Here is a 19027-nt window from a genome sequence, read left to right on the forward strand (position 1 = left end):
CATATAACTTTCCTCTAGTTCTTAAATGCTTCCTCCACCCCACTATCATGATCCCAATTCTACCTTACAAATCTGGCTAGACCAGAGGATGTATATTGGTACAGATAGCACAGGAAACACACAGGGAATCCAGGACAGATGACTCCTTCAGGACCAGTGGTGAGAGTGGCGATGCCTGGAGGGTGGAGGGAATGTTGGGTAGAAAAAGGTAACTGACTAACGAATCTGTGTATAGCCTCCTCTCTGGGGGATGGACAGCAGAGAAAGGGTGGGGAGTCGTTGGACAATGTAAAATATGACAATCAGCAGCCGATATTAAGGGCTCAGGTGGAAGGCAAGTGTTTTGAAAATGATGATGGGAACAAATGTACATATGTGCTTGACACAATGGATGTATGTATGGATTGTAATGGGAATTGTACGAGCCCCCAATAAAATGATTTTTAAAAAAAGAAAAGAATTTAACCTAAATTCTGCCAGTGACCAGTTACACACATTATCTTGGACAAGTCGAGAATTTCTTGATTCTCAGACTATCTCTATAAAGTAGGTGAACAAGATTGTTGGGGTTTCCTCTAGCATGGATGCAGAGGCTACAAATTACTTTGACGTGGTTCTTCTAGCCAAAGTCTCTAACTTCCACCAAATGATCTTTTCCTGCATGGGTCTGCTATGAAGGGTATGTAGGGGGGGGGGATACTAATGTGATTCACCTGTAAGTAACTGTACAGTATTCCCTGGAATTCCACTGTACTGTATATAAAAGGAGCCTTTTAAGAAGCAGGAGGGATATCAAGAGCCAGGAGCAGAGTATATCTTTGGGCTCTTGGATCCAAAAGACAGTTATAACATCAGAGAAGCAGCAGCAGCAGCAAAACCAGGAACCAGAGCATGGAACAGTGGTGGACTTCCCAAGCCCTGGAGCAAGTAAAGCTCTGTGCTTTTGTGCAGGAGGCTGGTTGTGGAGTTAGTTGCCTCTGGGTACTAATTTGGGGAACTAGGTTTGCTGACGCATGGGGCTTGAGCAATGCCTTGGGGTTCAGGTTTACAGCAGAGTGGTATGCCCCTGTAAGCATTTAATAGCAGGCCTGAAAGAACTTAGTGGCATGTCCTGACAAACACTCTACTATGAGCATTTCTTACCAACATCACAACATGTTAGCTTTCTTAATAAAACTCTTGAATCTGAATACTGTTTATTAAAAATTGTTGTTGTTAGGTGCCATTGAGCCAGGTCTGACCCATAGCACAATAGTGTTCTATGAGCAATAGAATGAAACCCTGCCTAGTCCTGAATCATCCTCACAACTACCCCTATGCTTGAGCCCACTTAGAAAATAGAGAAGGAAACTAAAGGACACTAACTGAGACAACACGACAGATATTTTGTAATTCTTAAATCTACGTGCCCTCTGTGAATTTCAAACACTTCTTAGTTTCAGTTTTTTGAAATGTCCTTAATTACCAGCTCTTCAGGTAACCAGAGCATCAGAAAACTTAAAATTCCAAATGAAACGTCTGATTATTTCATTTCTGAGGTTAAGATTTGAGGATGGTAAGCCTGTGGTGTGCCACACAACTGCGTAACTGCATAAAAGTAAGACCCTTAGGTGAGTTGTGTAACCAAACAGAAAGGGAAGTTTGTCCAATTTTATATGTGTTATGCTAAATATTTCAATTTTTCTTGCCAGTGGCTATAAGAATACAGGACTTAAATGCATGAAGTCCAATCACTGCTTACACGTCTACCATACTTTCAGTATGATGTGTTCATAAACTATGTAAAACTGTCTTACCTTTAGTCCATTCTGTGGGTTCATTAGAAAATTTCTTCCTATGTCATCGAACATAATGGTGTTTTTTTTGCTGTAAAACTCTGAAAACTTTCCCCATATTACACCAAGAGGTTTTACCTTAAAACAAAAGTTTAGATTTAAATCAAAAAGCCTGTGATACTTTAAAATACACAGGTATGTCAGTTTTCCCTCCTCCCTGTAATTATGATTGGCAGTCACCACACAGACCACTTGCCCAGAGTGGGGGATACTATCCATTGAGGGGCACCGAACGATCCAAGAGAGCTGAAAAAGCAGATACATACTTTATACTGGGTTATGGGTATAACACAAAAGTGTGTAATTATGGTGTACACTCATAAATGAGTTCCAATACTTTCAAGCCCTATGTGTATCACACAGTATAACTTATTAAGTTTCTAACTGAATTAAACCCATTTTAGATTTCCAATAATTTTAACATGAAGATTTTGAGTCAAATGAAACTTATTTAACCTTTACAGAAGAATGGAAAATAATTTTTTAGATGTCTACTACTCAAAGCAAACCCACCTCCATCAAGTCGATTACAACTCAGAGGCTATAGGACTGAGTAGAACTGCTCTTCAGAATTTCTGAGACTGCATCTCTAAGAGAAGACATCCTCACCTTTCTCCTGTGGAGTGGCTGGTGGGCCTAACCCCACAGCACCACCAGGGCTGAGAGGTCTGCTAGGCAATCCCATGATTTCCGGGGCAAATTAAGTCCTCCTCAAATTTAAATACCCCTCAAAGCTGATCACAAGGGATACTTTCAAATCTAGAAAACCTTGCTCTTGTAATTTATAACTTAGATATTTTGTCTGGGAATAAATGACATTAACCAATTCAATGGCACAGATGCATAATCTCTAGTGCATCCGACTTCTTAAATTCAAACACATCAGTTTGTAAAGTATTGCTCTTATTTCTGAATCCTTATATTAAGGCATTAAAGTAATAATCTCTTCTTTGTTCCTATCTTTGGTACTTACATAAAATCTCAGCAAGATCAAGAAGTAGTAAGACTAATTGTAGGGAGGGAATTAAGTGACATTGAAGATGGGAAGATGTTTTTCGTCATGTACTTTGCTTTTATTGTTGAACTAGGTCATTACACATTTAGAAAAGTTTTCATTTTTAAAAGAAAATTACTTTTTGCTGAAGGCAGGGACCTCATTTATTAATTGGGATAATAATATATGCTGACAAAGGCTTCTTCACGAATTCCTGCTGGGTTCTTTAATAATGTTTTCCTCTTGCAATTTATTTTAATATGGAGAAAACCAATTTATTCCCTTAGCCCCCTTTTATAAAACCAATTACTATTAGTGAAAAAAATTTCATTTTATTAAAATTTCATTTTACTGAATTTATGTATACTTATTTAGTACAAATACAATCCCTCTAGATGCTTGAAGACAAATACGACAGTGAGCCCAAAAGCACTGCGACAGTCACTGGATTAACACTTGCCTAGGGACGTGGCAGGGAAAGACGTGGGGAACGGGGAGCTAACAGCAATGAGTAGGAGAAAAAAATGTTCTGAAGTCAGTTTTGGTGATGATTACACAAATCTTAATATGATTGAAGGATAAGACTGTATTATATGTGAGACATATGCCAGTGAACCTTTTTTTAAGTACAGCTACAAAATTAGTGTCCTTTCATTAAACAAAAATATCAAAATGTGAGCTGCTTCTCAATACACACTCCTTCTAGATCTTTAGACTCCTGAAGACAATGGTTCCATCTCTCTAACCCAATGGTTTTCAACCTTTCTAATGCCGCAACCCTTTAATACAGGTTCCTCATGTTGTGGTGACCCCCCCCAACCATAAAACTATTTTCGTTGCTACATCATAACTCTAATTTTGCTACTGTTATGGATCGGGCGACCCCTGTGAAAGGGTCATTCGACCCCAAAAGGGGTCGTGGTCCACAGGTTGAGAACTGCTGTAACCCTTGCCTGAGTAACTCAGTAGTCTTCAACTTACATCCTATTGGAATGACAGTGGGGGCACCCTGCTGTTGTTAGGTGCCACTGACTCGGCTCTGGCACGGTTACCTCATGTACCTGGTCTGGAGCAACACTCAATTGTTAGGTTTGAGCCCACCGTGCAGCCACTATGTTGATCCATCTACTTGAGGATCTTCCTCTGTTTTGCTCTCTACTTTACCAAGCATGATATTCTTTTCTAGGGAATCCTTCCTGACAGGTCCACTGGTTTGGTGTTTATGCATTGGGCTGTGATGCACAAGGTCCATAGTTCAAAACCACCCACAGTTCCATTGGAGAAAAACTGGACTTTCTACTCTGTGAACAGTTACAGTCCCAAAAACTCATAGGGGTAGTTCTGACCTGTCCTGTGGGTTCACTATGAGCTGGCATCACCTGGATGGTAGTGAGAGAGTCCTTGATTACACAGAAAGGAACATGAAATGGTATTCCACCTGTCCTGCTTCTAAGACGGCCTGTGGTCTTTTCTTTTTAAGGGGGCAACCTAGAGAAACTCAAAATGTGTTCCTTTTAAATATCTTTTGAGTTTGGGGAACAAAAAGAAATCTTAAGTGCCAGTATCAATAGATGGGGAATAAGGTTCCCTAACAAATTCTTGTAGGACCACCCTGGTTTGATGAGAAGGTTAAAAAAAATGTCTTAATGCAACTCTCCAGGCCTTTTGCTCACCAATGCAGTTTTCAATTTTCTTAAAACTCCTCCATAACATGTTCCCATGATTGTCCTGTGTCCTTCAAGAAATTGTGCTAAGATCATCCCTTTGGAACCCGAAAAATAGCATAAGCTTCTGGCTGCTCTCTCCCTTGAATTTAACGGGCCCAGCTGATCGCATAGGAAGCCACTAATCTAATTGGACATTTTTGTTTCTGAAGACCATCCTTGGGAAAGTATGACAAGTGTATTAGTGAGAGAACTTGTCTGCAGCCATCCACTGATTGCAGAGACAGGTTTAAATAGGTTTTGTTTGGAATAAAGTCATGCATATATGAGCAAAACTTTGTGACTTACTTTTATATATTCTTGGTTTTGTTAACTAACAAAAAGCCTTAAGAAATGATAACAGTAGTCAGCCTTTATGATCCTCCAGGTGAGAATCCCTGTATCCTCCTAAATAATGCTGTCATTTTGTAATTAAGCTAAGCATCAACTGCTCCCCAAAACATGATCTGCTCTGTTTTCAATTATAAAATATTATTGCTAACTGCAGAAAAATTTAAATACAGAACAGCACCAAGACACACCTAAAGTTACCTACAATCCAGTACCAAAGATGGCAACTAGACGTTCTGGTGCAGCCTCAGAAGAGTTCACAGAGATTCGCTGTTACAATAAGGGGACTCTGGAACCAAACAAAGCTTAAGAGCTATTTTCTTACAGTTTATAAATACTGCAGAAATGTTTCTTTTATTAAGAATTTACCATGAAAAAATGTTAGTGTCATTAAATATATTCTGTAACATCAAATTATTAGATACATCCTAGTAAGCCAGCGGTTCTCAATTTGTGGGTCGTGATCCCTTTGGGGCTCGAACAACCCTTTCACAGGGGTCACCCGATTCATAACAATAACAAAATTACAGTTATGAAGTAACAACAAAAATAATTTTATGGTTGGGGGGGTCACCACAATATGAGGAACTGTATTAAAGGGTCACAGCATTAGGAAGGTTGAGAACCACTGTAGGAAGCTGTTTAGATAACCGATTCTCTATTGTTGGATATTCAAGATGATTTTAATTTGTCATGATTACAAAACCGTCCATATTTTTTATTTTCAAAATCTGTTTACTTTTAGATTTGTAAAATGTCCCACTTTAGTAAAAATAAATTACATGATCATATTTACAGTATTTCCTTTATTGAAAAGGTTTTATGTACTGAAACTATTTATGATTTTGACTTAAGATTTTAATACTACCAAAGCTTTCCTAGGATCCTAAATTCTTCCCAATTCCTACTAATTTGTAGGCTTTTAGCAGCCCTGGACATTCTTCATCTTTTTATTCCCAAAGTGCATGGCACAGAGCTCTGTAGGTCGGAGGAGCTCAGCAATATGAGTAGTTACTTAGTCAGAAACAAAGTGAAGAACTCTAATCCTTTCAACCATATAAATCTATGGAGAGTTAAACGTCAGGAAGTAGACTTGGATGAAAAATGAAATGGAACTTATAAGGATGAATACGCTAGGGGTTAGTGGGCTGAAATGGATAGTATATTTGAATCAGATAATCATATGATTTCATATGCAGAGAATAATAAGTAGAAGAATGGCCCTTTCCTCTACCGGTTCTTGTAGCCCTTCTGTTGGGCTGCACATCCAACACCCAATGGCACACCCAGCATGGTGGTTTGGCTGCTGGTTTCCTTGCTCCTATGCTCCTTGCTGATGCCCAGTCCTTTCCTCACTTACTCTATCTGTGGCTGCCAGCATCCCAGGATGATTTCCCACAGCCACGAGTTGTATTCTTGATATTTCCATCTCAAGGTCATTAATTTCATGGCTAAAATTTAGATGTTAGCTTTGTATATATCTCCCTAAATCAAAACACAACTATTATTTTACTACCAACTTGGATAAGTTTCAAACTCCTATAATGTATTCTATCAGCATAAATACAGTACCCAGGTCTTTTAAGAGAAGGAAAATGACTTCTTACGTCGATGAGTCCTCGCCTCGGAGTGTGCACTGTTATCATAGCAGCGCTGTCCAACATAAAGGTGATCTTATAGTTTGCATTTGTACTCACGCCCAGCTCCTGGAAACACAGGTAGTCATGGGGTTAAAATGTGCTTAAATTAATGTGGAATTTCATGCTTCTCGAAGAGATCAGCTGCCACTTCCCATCATGTCAAGTTCCTGCCCTCTTGGTCACCACATCTTGCTAAACAGGCAACAAATGTTTTTGCTTCATTTAGTTAAGCCAAATTGTGGTAGTCTGAGGAAAATAAACTAGCAACACACATTACTTCCTATTTATCATTTCAGAAGGGAACTATTAACCTTTTGAGTACTATGCATAAGAGCAAAAGGAAGGGAATCAGTACAATAAACTGGGAAAAGTAAATCAGGAGGGCACTCAGTAATTCTTTGTCTTAAACAAGAATGAAGTTTTCAACATACTGTATCATTAAATAGACTCTAAACACACTTCTACTCCTGATATTTATATCTGCTTATGACTAAATGCTGGCCAGTGAGAATGAAATCAACTCCTAAAACTTCCAACATGACAAATGCAGTTCAGAACATTTCAAAATGGATTGCTTTCTAACACTTACTTTCATTTTAGCTTCAATCCACTTCATATTTGTTGCAGCTAAAACATGAGGAATGATAACAATACATATGAAAAGCTTGAATTTCACTTCAAAAACTTTCTTCTATATAAGTTTTCTAAGACTAAAGTTTCAATGCATCACAAATAACAGTCCCTAGCATATATATAATTTTCTTTAAAATATTTATAAGATAAATGCACTTTAGGTGTCTTCAAGACAAAATGTAAACAACTTACTCATAAGGTACAGGTAACCAATGTTCAAAAAGAACTCTGAAGCTGGGAAATTTATAAATCAAATTTCCCTTTTGAAAATAGCCCTACCACTATTGCTATCAATTCCACACTTAAATTTAGGGTACCTGAATGTCAACTTTCTTCTCTGTTTTTACTTCCAGGCTATACTTAGGTGTATACACTATAGCAATATAAGCATATTAATTATGTATCAAAAGTCACTTTGTTGTATTGTGGTGGCTTCCATGTTTGTGATGCTGGGAGCTATCCCACCAATATTTCCAATACAAACAGGATCGCATGGCAGATAGGTTTCAATGGGACTTCCAGACAAAGACAAGACAGGAAGAAGTGGTAATCTAGTACTAAAATACTAAAAAAACTGCAGAACACGGTCACTATCTGATATTGTGCCAGACAAACTCCTCAAGCTGACGATACTCAAAGTACATGTGGAGAAGAGCTGCCTCTTCATGGTACAGTCAACAGCGATGGCGTTCCCAATGGAATAAAACTCTAAGCACCCGCACTTGCTGTTGGGCACAAACCAAACTGAAAAGAAACAGTTGCATCTATCCAGTAATAATCAGAGCATGGAATGTACACTGTACGAATCTAAGAGAATTTGAAGTCATCAAAAATGAAATGAAATTAATAAAGATTGATACCTAGGTATTAGTGAGCAAAAATCGACAGTATAATTTGAATCAGATAATCATATGAATTACTATGCCAGAAATGACAAACTAAAGAGGAATGACATCACATTCACTGTCAAAAAAAATCCCAAGATCTAACCTGATGTACAATGCTGCCAGTGACAGGCTAATATCCATACACCTACAAGGAAGACCAGTTAATATGACTGTTTTTCAAAAATACACACCAACCACTGATGCCAAAGATGAAGAAATGGAAGATTTTTACCAACTTCTATACTTGGAAATTGATCAAACATGCAATCAAAATACATGATAATTACTGGTAAACTAAAAAGGACCAGTAGTTGGAAAATACTGCTTAATGACAGAAACAGCGTGGGATATCGCATGATAGAATTTGGCAAGACCAACAACTTATTGCAAATACCTATTCTAACTAGCAACTATACAAGTGGACCTCACCAGATGAAATACACAGGAATCAAATCAATTATTTTTGTGGAAAGGGATGAGACAAGTTCAATATCATCAGTCAGAACAAGGTTAGGAACTGACTGGAAAAAACTCTTCGGCTATAACTTCAAGTTGAAGCTGAAAAAAATTAAAAACAAGTCCAAGCGAACCAAAATATGGCCTTGACTACATTCTACCTAAGTTTACAGACCATCTCAAGAACAGATTTGATACAGTGACTACTAATGACCAAATATCCAACAAGTTGTGGGATAGCATCATACGTGAAGAAAGGGGTAAGAAAGAAAAAACCAACAAAGATGCCAGAAGAGACTCTATAGCTTGCTTTTGAATGAATATAACAGCATAGAAGGACAGCAATCAGAAGAAATGAAGTAAAAAAGTTAAACAGAAAATGTGAAAGAGCTGCTCCGCAAGACCAAGTATTATAATGAAATGTGCCCAGACCTACAGTTACGACAAACAGAAGAACATCCCAACACATATCAAGCTAAAAGAAATGAAGAAAAACGTCAATCCCTGAACACAGTATTGAGGGATTCTATGGGCACATTAGGGAACAATGCAGGAAGCATAAAAAGAAGATGCAAAAACATTTCTTTATTGCAGTGGTCTAGACCCAAACCTGAAATATTTCTGAGGTCTACCTGTACATGAGTGCTCAAAATAAAAATCTTTAGCACACATCAAGAAAAATACAAAAGAATCACGTTACATGTAGAACTTGTAAATTAATGTATCTAAAATGGAAACAGTTATGACATAGGAGAAAAGCATTTTTTTAATTCAGTATCTATTTTCCTTCTATAATTCCCATATGAAAACAGGACCAAAAAAATCAGCTAGTAAAATGTCCCAATTATTAAGTAACTATTACGTGTCAGGCATGGCGCAAGTTGCTATTTTAATCTTACATCTACCCTGTAAAATAGGTCCGGTTATCTTCATTTCTCATATGGGGAAACTAAAGCGCAGAGAGATTAAGTGAATGTTATAAAGTAGGGCAGCGCCTGGATTAGAACCTAGTATATTTAGTTCTAAAGTGCCCTTTTGAACATAATACCCTGAAATAACTTATATAAACCATTAATTTTAAATATATCATTCTGAACACATTCTCTGGGTTCCTAGCCCTACTCTAATGACATTTAGTGGGTGAACTTTTTCCTCAAGTCAACTCAGGTGTCAGAAGCTGCTGAACAAAATCCTACTCCCAGAAACCTTTCCTCCCTCTTCTTATTAGATCAGAAAGCAGTTGCATTTTAAGTATATAACACTAACACAGAAGAGTGGAAGTAGTCTGATTACAAGGAAAAGTAAAACAAAAACTTACAGACTGCAAAGTTCTTATTAATCAACTGGTATAATTAAGTGCAGCATTTTTAATTATGAGATTTTACTTAACTTATAATCAGGATAGTTCTTCTCTACTTATGATACTTCCAAGAATCAACTTTCAATGTTTGTGGGAAGTATCTAAAGCCTCTGCCTATTACTTTTGAGAAAGTTTTGGAACAAAAAAGACATCCAATGAAATAAACAGTGAGCTCAGTAACATAGTCAGTTTGCTTTCTGACACAAACACATTATCTAATCACACACAGGTAGGTAACTTCTTGGAATGGCCCTTAGATCATAATTAAAAATCACCACTTTAGCCCATGTTAATTTGTTTTCTTAAGTAAGTGCATATGGCCTTTTTCCTGAGGAATTTTATCACTGTGTTGTTTAATATGCCTTCCTTTAAGAAAGGAAGTAACATTGTCATGAAGTGCCAAGAATTCTACTTCAAAAAGAAAAAAAAATCTGCTTCAGAGTGGGGCTGTTGTAAATGTTTTAATCCTGACACCACAATCTACTCTGTTTTATACTTAGTTACTGCAGAGGCATTTGGCAAATATGTATAAGTTTATGTGATGATACAATAAAGTTTCACTACACATTTCCTTAAAAAATGCATGCTATTTTACGTCTTTTCATAAACAGAGTATTATAAGGAAGAAAATATTTATTTGCATGATATCTAAACAAAAAACATAGCTTACACCAAATAACAATGTCATAGTCCTCATAGGCAGATGTTAGGAATTCATGAAGATATGGCCGCATTAATTCTACCCCAGTCTCTGCACAAGACCTGTGGTCTAAAAGAAAATCAATCACAGATGATGATTAGTTTACTGCCACGGAAAAGTACTTGTTTGTTATCAATGAAGCTTACAAAATGCAATATAAACACTTTTGGTTTAAATTACAAATTCAATTCAGGTTGAATTACATATTTCACAAAGATATCTTTGAAAACATAAAACTTCCTATCTTGAGGTATCAACCTATTAATTTTAATCAATTTGCAGAAAGTTACATGAAGAATTTGGGTTTCTATAGTAAATTGTAAACCATGTTTTCCTTATCAAGTTCCTGAAGTCTAGATATTTGTTTATAATGACAAACTACTAATCAATAAAAAAACCAAAACTCACTGCCATCAAGTCAATGCTGACTCATGATGACTCTCTAGAACAGAGTAGAACTGCCCCTGTGGGTTTCTAAGACTAGAAGTGTTTTCAGGACTAGAAAGCCCCATCTGGAGTGGCCGATGGTTTTCAACTTCAAACCACAGGGTTTGCGGCCCAAAGTGTAAACACTACGTCACCAGAGGTCCCTCTCATAACAGGCTAGGACTGCCTATAACTCACTTCAACCATTCCCCTACCAGTGTATTGAGTATCATAAAAATGACAAGTGTAATTAATTTGATAATTAAATTTTAAAATAAATGTACATAATATATGTTTAAAGTTCAGGATTCTAAATAAGTTCATCATAACAGGATTTAAATTAATCATTTCTTGGCAACACTAGAGCATGAAATGAGCATTTTACTTTTTTGGTTGGCATGAAGAAGTTTAAGTTTTAGAATCTTCTCTGATTACAACTGAATAGAATACCAAGGAAAAATATTTAAAATAATTAAAACATTTTCTCACAGAAATTTTAATGTTAGTAAATGGGTATAACTTGGGTGACATTAGGATACATCCATAAACAAGAGTATTGTGAGAGCCACCCTCCCCCAAAAAAACCTGCTAAATGATGTTTAACATGAATTTGAATACATATTATTTAATATATTCAATATAGTATATTGAAATGTTCGATATATTATTAAATAAAACAAAGGGGAGAAAGTGAAAACAAGCACAAACATACTCTGGAAAATACACATGCAGAGTGGTCAATTTGGAGTCTCGGATTACAAGCGGCTTTTTGTTGCTGTATATCTGTATTTCCTACAATGAATGATTTACTCTTTAATAATGAGAAAGTTGCTGGGGAGCGGGGGAGGAACACTCTTGTGGGGGAAAAGAACATTAAGAGTATTTTTAGTTGACTTACCAAACAAAGTATAATCAACATCTAGTACCAAAAGTTTTTTCCCTTCCCTGGGAGGATTTAAAATTTCCACTTTGTACTCTTTGACTCTGCGAGAGATTTTCAGGAGGTTTTCTTCTCTAATGGGAAAAAGACAACCAGGTGAAACATTAACTTTTTCTATCCTGGCAGACAACTTCCACTGAGCGGGAAAATCACTCACCTATTCTCCACTTCAACTACTTCATCTTCAATATCAAAGTCATTGACAACGTCATCATTGTCAGGGGGTGGACCTAAGACATCTTCCTAGTAAGATGGTAGAAAAGCTTTGCTTTACCACATTGTCTTTAATACAACAAACCTATGTCTAGAACAAAAATCAACTGAAAGGTACAATTTGTGTTCAAGCATCTCTCAAGTACATACTGTGGGAAACTTCCCATAAAGAACAATTCATTATATACGCCCACTGGGCATATATGTGAAATTTAACCATTTGGGTTACTACTCAAAAGTTCCCAAGTCTTTATCTTCTGCTGGGTTAATAGTACATTCACTAAGCAACTTTCCTTCTCTGAAAATTTTATAATTAAAATATGATACAACAGGGTAGTATAACTCATACTAACTTCAAAGAGACAAATGGTAACAAAAGTAAACATTTACCAAGCTCTCCTCACGAGTTCCCATCATCATGATTTTAGTATTTGGTTTCAGTTTGAGAGCTCCAAGCTTAACATCATTTTCTGCTGGTTTGCCTACAATACAAGCAAATGACTGTTTTCTCACTAAAGTTCAGAGGCTGGTTTCACTATTCCATTACACAACACCCTAACATTAAAAGGCTTGGTACAGCGTCCACAGCAGTTTGACATGTACTGTTCTATTCCGCTTTTCCTTACATTGCCAAAGCAGTACTGCTGAATCAGAGTTGTACTTAAGACTGAGAGGTAAGAAATGATACAGGGTTGTTAGCCTCTGACTCCATCGTAGAGCCACTCCTTTATTCAATTAACTGAACCGAAGAAGTCATGGTTCATTTTGTTATTCAAGATGAAGTTAGCCTTTTCCAAAACGTTTTGTGCTTAAAAAACCATCTACTCAAAACTCACCCTCCAAAGGTATGTCAGTTACAAACACTATGAACACAGCCTGTAATTTGTAAAAAGTATTGCTTTCAAAAGGGAAAAGATCATTTGATACAAGTACAACGCCCAAGCTATAATGAAAAGGCTATGGTAGAAGTAAATGTCAGAAAATAAATTATAGTGTTTTAATCTGGGACTTCCTGACAAAAGTTTAACAAGCAAACATCAACTGTTAAAATTCAAAAGCAATCTCAATAATAGGTGGTATTTTCTAGAAACTTTTCATCTTCCTGCCTTTACTACTAAACAATAATAATCTCTCAAAAGAAATCTTCAAGGGGAAAGATTTATTAAAGAATATTTAAAAATTGTCAAATATATAAATGCCAGAAGGAAAAGAAAGAAAAGGGAAAAGAGATAATTGATCATTACCTTTAACTTTGAGTCCAAGTAACTTCTGTCGCTCTGGCAGGACTCCTGTAAGGGTCTTGAGAAACTGCTTGAGATCTAGCACAGTATCATCTTCGGATAGTGTGGTCACTGAATATTCCTGTCCACCCCATTTCACAATCAGAGGAACAGCCATCTTTGAAACATATGACGAGGCAGTCCAATCAGAAAAATATCGAGGGGGAAAATTTCAACCTAGGATAAAACACAGACAACCAAACCCATTAAAAGAAACATAACCAAATTTTTTCTGAGCATGTGCAGTTTGATTCCTATTGTACAATTTAATGGTAGTGAAGTCATTTTCTCCTTATAGCAATGCTACCATAACACTAAGAATTCAAAGTTAAAGGTAATTCTCCTGCCCTCCCAATCTTAGTTTCTCAACTCAAAACTCATTGCCATTAATTCTGTCTCATAGTGAGCCTATAGGCTAGGGTAGAACTGCTCCTGTGGGCTTGAGACTAACCATCATTTAAGGAATTAGAAAGCCTAGTCTTTGTCCCTTGGAGCGGCTGGCTGTTTCAAACTGCCAACCTTACAATTAGCAGCCCAACATGTAACCATTACATTACTAGATCGCTGGGTCTTTTAAAGAATTAGTCTCAGAAACACATAGCTCTGAGTTCTCCCTGGTCCTGTAGGGTTACTATGAGTCAAAATTGATGAAATGTTAAGTGTAAGAGTAATCCAAACACTGCCATCGAGTGGCTCCTGACTCACAGTGACCCTATATAGGGCTTACAAGGCTGTACATCTTTAGAGGTACAGATAGCCTCGTTTTCCTGCAGAGCAGGTGGCAGGATTGAACTGCCAACCTCTCAGTTTGTGTTGTATTGTTAGATGCCATGGAGTTGAAGCTAATTCATAACAGTGCTATGTACCAACAGAAAAACACTGCCCAATCCCACACCATCTTCAGTTATTTGTCAGTTAGAGCCATTGTATCAATCTGTCTCCTTGAGAGCCTTCCTCTTTTGTATTTGACCCTCACTTTTTCAAGCACATGTCCCTTTCCTGGGACACCCGGAGGCAGTTCTACTGTGTCCTGTAGTCACTAGGAGTTAGAATCAACTCAACAGCTACGGCTGGCTGTGATCCTGGCAAATTCCTTTATCGTGTATCACCTACCTTCATTTCACATTGGAGAGGTAGTACAGAATAAGTCATTAGGAGCACAGATTCTGGAATCAGAGTACCTAGATTCAGATCCAACTTACTAGTTATTTGATATTGGGAGTTACTGGACTCTTTGTGAGTGAGTTTCCTCAATGTAAAGTAGGGATGATAAAACAACTTAATTGTGCTCAAGCAGAACCTATACATGTATGCAAACAGAACAAGGGAATAGTGCATGGTTTAAACACAAGAAAGGTATGCTTAGGGTTGCTTCCTTTCATCAATCTGTATGCTGGGCAAATAATCAGAGAAGCCGGGTAACATGAAGAAGAATGTAGCACCAGGATTGAAGGAAGGCTTATTAACAACCTGCAATGTGCAGGTGACACAACTTTGCTTGCTGAAAGGAAAAAGGGCTTGAGACACTTGCTGATGATTAAAGATTGCAGCCTTCAGAATGGATTACAACTCAATGTAATGAAAACCAAAATCCCTCAGTTGAAACAATAGGTAAATCATAATAAACAGAGACTGAAGTAATCAAGGATTTTATCATGCTTGGATCCACAATCAATGCTCATGGAAGCAGCAGTCAAGAGATCAGATGACACATTGTACTGGGTAAATCTGCTGCATGTGACCTCTTGAAAGCAAGGATGTTACTTTGAGGACTAAGTTGGCCCCGATACAAGCAATGGTACTTTCACTTACTTCATATGCATGAGAAACTTGAACACTAAATAAAGAAGACCAATGATGAATAGATGCGTTTACATTGTGGTGCTGGCGAAGAATCTTGCATAGACACTCTCAAAAGAACCAACAGATGTCTTGGAAAAAGTAAAATCAAAATGCTTCTTGAAAGCACATACTTTGGACACGTTGTCAGGAGAGACCAGTTCCTGGAGGAAAACATCATGCGTGGTAAAGTAGAGGGACATCAAAAAAAGAGGAAAGCCCTCGGCAAGATGGTGACACAGTGAGGACTGGGCAGTGGTGCGTTTGTACGTAGGGTGACTATGAATTGAAACGGACCGATGGTACCTAACAACAACAATCCTACTTTCTTCATAGAAGTAGTATGAGGATTTGGTTAAGACTACATTCGTACTTACAATGAGCACTTATATAAGCATTGGCTAAAGTGAAAACCAAACAAGACACTTGAAAACTTAATTATGTTCCAGACACTGTTAAATGGTACAGTCATTATTTCATATTTCACTAATTCTTAAGCAATCTCGTTTAATACTCATTAAAGATTGTAAGATCAATTTTTCCTGTTTTATAATTGAGAAAACTAGAATTCAAAGCCTACAGTATATAAATGGTCACAGCACAGCTGTTAAAAGACCGGGTCTTCTGACTAAATCTCGTTTCTTTCCCTACACAACTGTCTTTCAACTGTCTTTCTTGAACTGGACCTGCAGGAGTTAAGATATCTAAGATCAGTATATACAAAGCACTGGCAAGTATCTCTCACATAAACATTATGTGGCATCTGCTACTCCTGTCAACAATAGCATGTGCATATCTTCCCCCACAAAGTTTTCCAAAAGTTATCATAAACTCATTCTCTTCACAGGTTAAAATTGGCTTTTCTCATCTAGATGTGTTGGTATTTCCAAAGGCTTTCAATTATTTCACATGTATGTATATTGTACTGTTCATGTATGAAGAACAAGTGCCACCTCAAAAGACAAATTTTGAATCTCAATATACAAAAATCCTTGGAAACAAAATGGCTTAGGAACAACAGACAAGGACCCATAAATTCACCTGCATTTACTTTTTCGTGCTAAAAATGTACTCTGCTGAAAATTGAAAGGAAATTAAAAAATGAAAACAAATGTATTAATTTAAAGCAGTGTACCCGATTCCATAAAGAACTTATTGTAATAGGTATTACGATACTGAAAAAAAAAATTTAAGTGAACCTTTTGAGTCAAAAATGAAAATATGATCCTTTTATTTTTCTATGGGAATAAAAATGGTAACTTATAAAACCTGGGAATGCAATCAACACTAATACAGTATGTAGTAAGATGAGTAGAGCAGAGTTTTGAATGCAATATGAGTCCAGGTGAGCTCGGACAAGTCATTTATCTTCAGCCCAGTGGTTCTTAAAGTATGGTCCTGAAGGTGGGGTGGAAAGGGGGAACTGATTACAAGGATCTACATATAACCTCCTCCCTGGGGGACGGACAACAGAAAAGTGGGTGAAGGGAGACATCGGACAGTGCAAGATATGACAAAATAATAATCTATAAATTATCAAGGGTTCATGAGGGACGGGGGAGCAGGAATGGAGGGGAAAAATGAGGAGCCGACAGCAAGGTCTTAAGTGGAGAGCAAATGTTTTGCGAATGATGATGGCAACAAATGTACAAATGTACTTGACACGATGTATCGATGTATGGATTGTGACAAGAATTGTTCGAGCCCCCAATAAAATGACTTTTAAAAAAAACAAAGTATGGTCCTGGGCAATTAGTTTGACACAAGGGAACTAGTTAAGAATGTAACTGAGAGTGGAGGCCAGAAACCTAGCAATATGTGTGTTCCCAAGTCCCTGGATGATTCTGATGCACAAACAAGTCTGAAAGCCACTACTCCAAGACAGTTCCGTTTTCTTATCCTTGAAAATAAAAATATGCTGATGGGATGGTACTTCGATGCTTGGAACAGCAGTTACAATCGTTATGGATATGGATATTCCAAGTGGGCAAATGCTCTGAAGGACCAAGCACAACAATCAGAGAAATTTAAAATGCATACAAGTCCTTCAATTTTTGAAGGTACTGAACCGCATTTCTTTAAGCTTCAGATCATTCACACCAACTACAGCAGCACTATAAGAATACTTGAATCATTTTATTTTCACATTGAGCCTGTCTTCCTTACTACTCTATTATCCGAAGTCATTTTTCACCCTACCAGAATTATAATTGGAAACTTGTTAGGAGGGAGGAAGGAGGGCACAATAGAGCCCAAACAAATACACTGAGCACAGAATCAAGAACAGCTGTTTGGGCTCGGACGTCCCCTCTGCCTAACATACTGTGCGCTTTTGGTAATTCCTCAATTGCTACCACTGGGGCTCAAGTCTTCCACACGGGATATGGCTCCCAATATTTACTTGACAAGACAGTGTTGCAAGGCACAAGATAACAGCCGTGACAACGCTGCGGCGGCGGCAGAGTCATGGTAACAAGCTGCACGGTTTAAAGGGAGTATCCGTGTACGCTTCACAATGTTTCACGGATCAGACAGCGCGAGAAGTTACTTCACTTTCCAAAGACCACACTAGAAAGCTGCAGAAGTTAAGAACTTGAAGTGACACCAAAAGCACCCTCTTAGGAATTGACGGGAACGGTGGTTAACTTTTCAACAAGCCTGGAGATGGGTGAGCGGTTGTTAATACCGTCAACTCCTTGGCCAGGACCGAGCAGCAGCAACCGCGCGGACGGACAGACGCGGGGCGGACAAACTGAAGGGACCGGCTGGGGCAGCGTCGGACGGCAGTGCAGACCCCGAAGGCCGAGGGCCGGCTGCCTTGAACAGGGAGCGTGACCCGGAGGGGCAGGGAAATCCGAGAGGAGCGAAGGATGAACTTTGGAGATGCCAAACCCCGGGGGCGCGGGAACCCCAGACACCGGCGAAAGGCCGGGCGGGAGTGCGGCGGCCCTGACGGGAGAGGGCCGGAGGCCAGGGCCCGGCCGGCGGCCCGGGACCACCGCGGCCCGGGGCACCCCCCATCGCAGCCGGGGCCGCAGTGGAGGCCTCTCGGGGAGCGAAGCAAATCGGCGGGCCCCGGGCCCCAAAGGCGCTCCGCCGGCACCGACATCCCACGTCCCCTCACCTGGAGAGCGGCAGAGCCAGGGGCAGCGGACGCAGGAATTACCCACAGCGGAATCCCGGCGACCGGAAGTGAAGGACAGGGCGCGTAACCGGCGGATGAACCGGAAGTAAGTGGCTAGAGGCGGAAACACGCTGCTCATTAGAGAGCTGCTCTCTGTTTCTCTTCGGGGGCGAACCCTAAATAGCCGCTAGGAGGTTCGACTCGAGGCTTCGAGAGTGTCGGCGTTTTCCGGGACTGGGCTGTAACCATGGTGCAGACCGCCTCAGTCCCCGGCGGGCGCGGGCGCGCGCGCGCTCTGCGCATGCGCCCGCCAGTGGGGCTCTGCCTGACCCACGGGGCAGCTGTCCGGCTTCGCGAGCCGGGATGGGGGCGCGAGCGGGCCGCCGGCTTTCTCTAAGGGGCGGAAATCCATTTGACTCCCAAGGCGCTATCGCGCTCTTAGGCCTAAAAGGAGACTTCTGAGAACTGAAGACTTCAGTCCCTCCCTAGCCCCAGGGACCACCAATACTATTAATTTCAGGGGGGGCCCAGGGATTGCTTGTTGAGCTGCTCTCTACAAGGTCAACAGTTTGAAACCAGCAGCCCGCTGTGCCGGAGAAAGTCAACGCCTCATACTCCCAGGAGGAGTTCCAGCTCGGAAACCCAC

At 39.2% G+C, this 19027-nt stretch overlaps 1 protein-coding gene across 1 annotated transcript in view; it reads right to left on the reverse strand.

Annotated features, from left to right (window-relative positions):
• Positions 1-18540, reverse strand: part of UBLCP1 (ubiquitin like domain containing CTD phosphatase 1) — a 28574-nt gene extending 10034 nt beyond the window's left edge. Inside the window, exons 1-9 of the mRNA XM_004696760.2 lie at positions 18382-18540; positions 13383-13595; positions 12529-12620; positions 12083-12168; positions 11884-11999; positions 10530-10628; positions 7113-7150; positions 6491-6589; positions 1797-1913 (exon numbers count right to left, since the gene is read on the reverse strand). Coding sequence (XP_004696817.1) covers positions 1797-1913; positions 6491-6589; positions 7113-7150; positions 10530-10628; positions 11884-11999; positions 12083-12168; positions 12529-12620; positions 13383-13536 — 801 coding nt within the window. The 5' untranslated portion in view covers positions 13537-13595; positions 18382-18540. The remainder of the gene's footprint in view (positions 1-1796; positions 1914-6490; positions 6590-7112; positions 7151-10529; positions 10629-11883; positions 12000-12082; positions 12169-12528; positions 12621-13382; positions 13596-18381) is intronic.
• Between the last annotated feature and the right edge of the window lie 487 nt (positions 18541-19027).

The sequence above is a fragment of the Echinops telfairi genome, unplaced genomic scaffold (assembly GCF_000313985.2).
Source record: "Echinops telfairi isolate 266 unplaced genomic scaffold, ASM31398v2 ScPeMD7_7469;HRSCAF=8507_0, whole genome shotgun sequence".
In the NCBI taxonomy this organism is placed as follows: domain Eukaryota; kingdom Metazoa; phylum Chordata; class Mammalia; order Afrosoricida; family Tenrecidae; genus Echinops; species Echinops telfairi.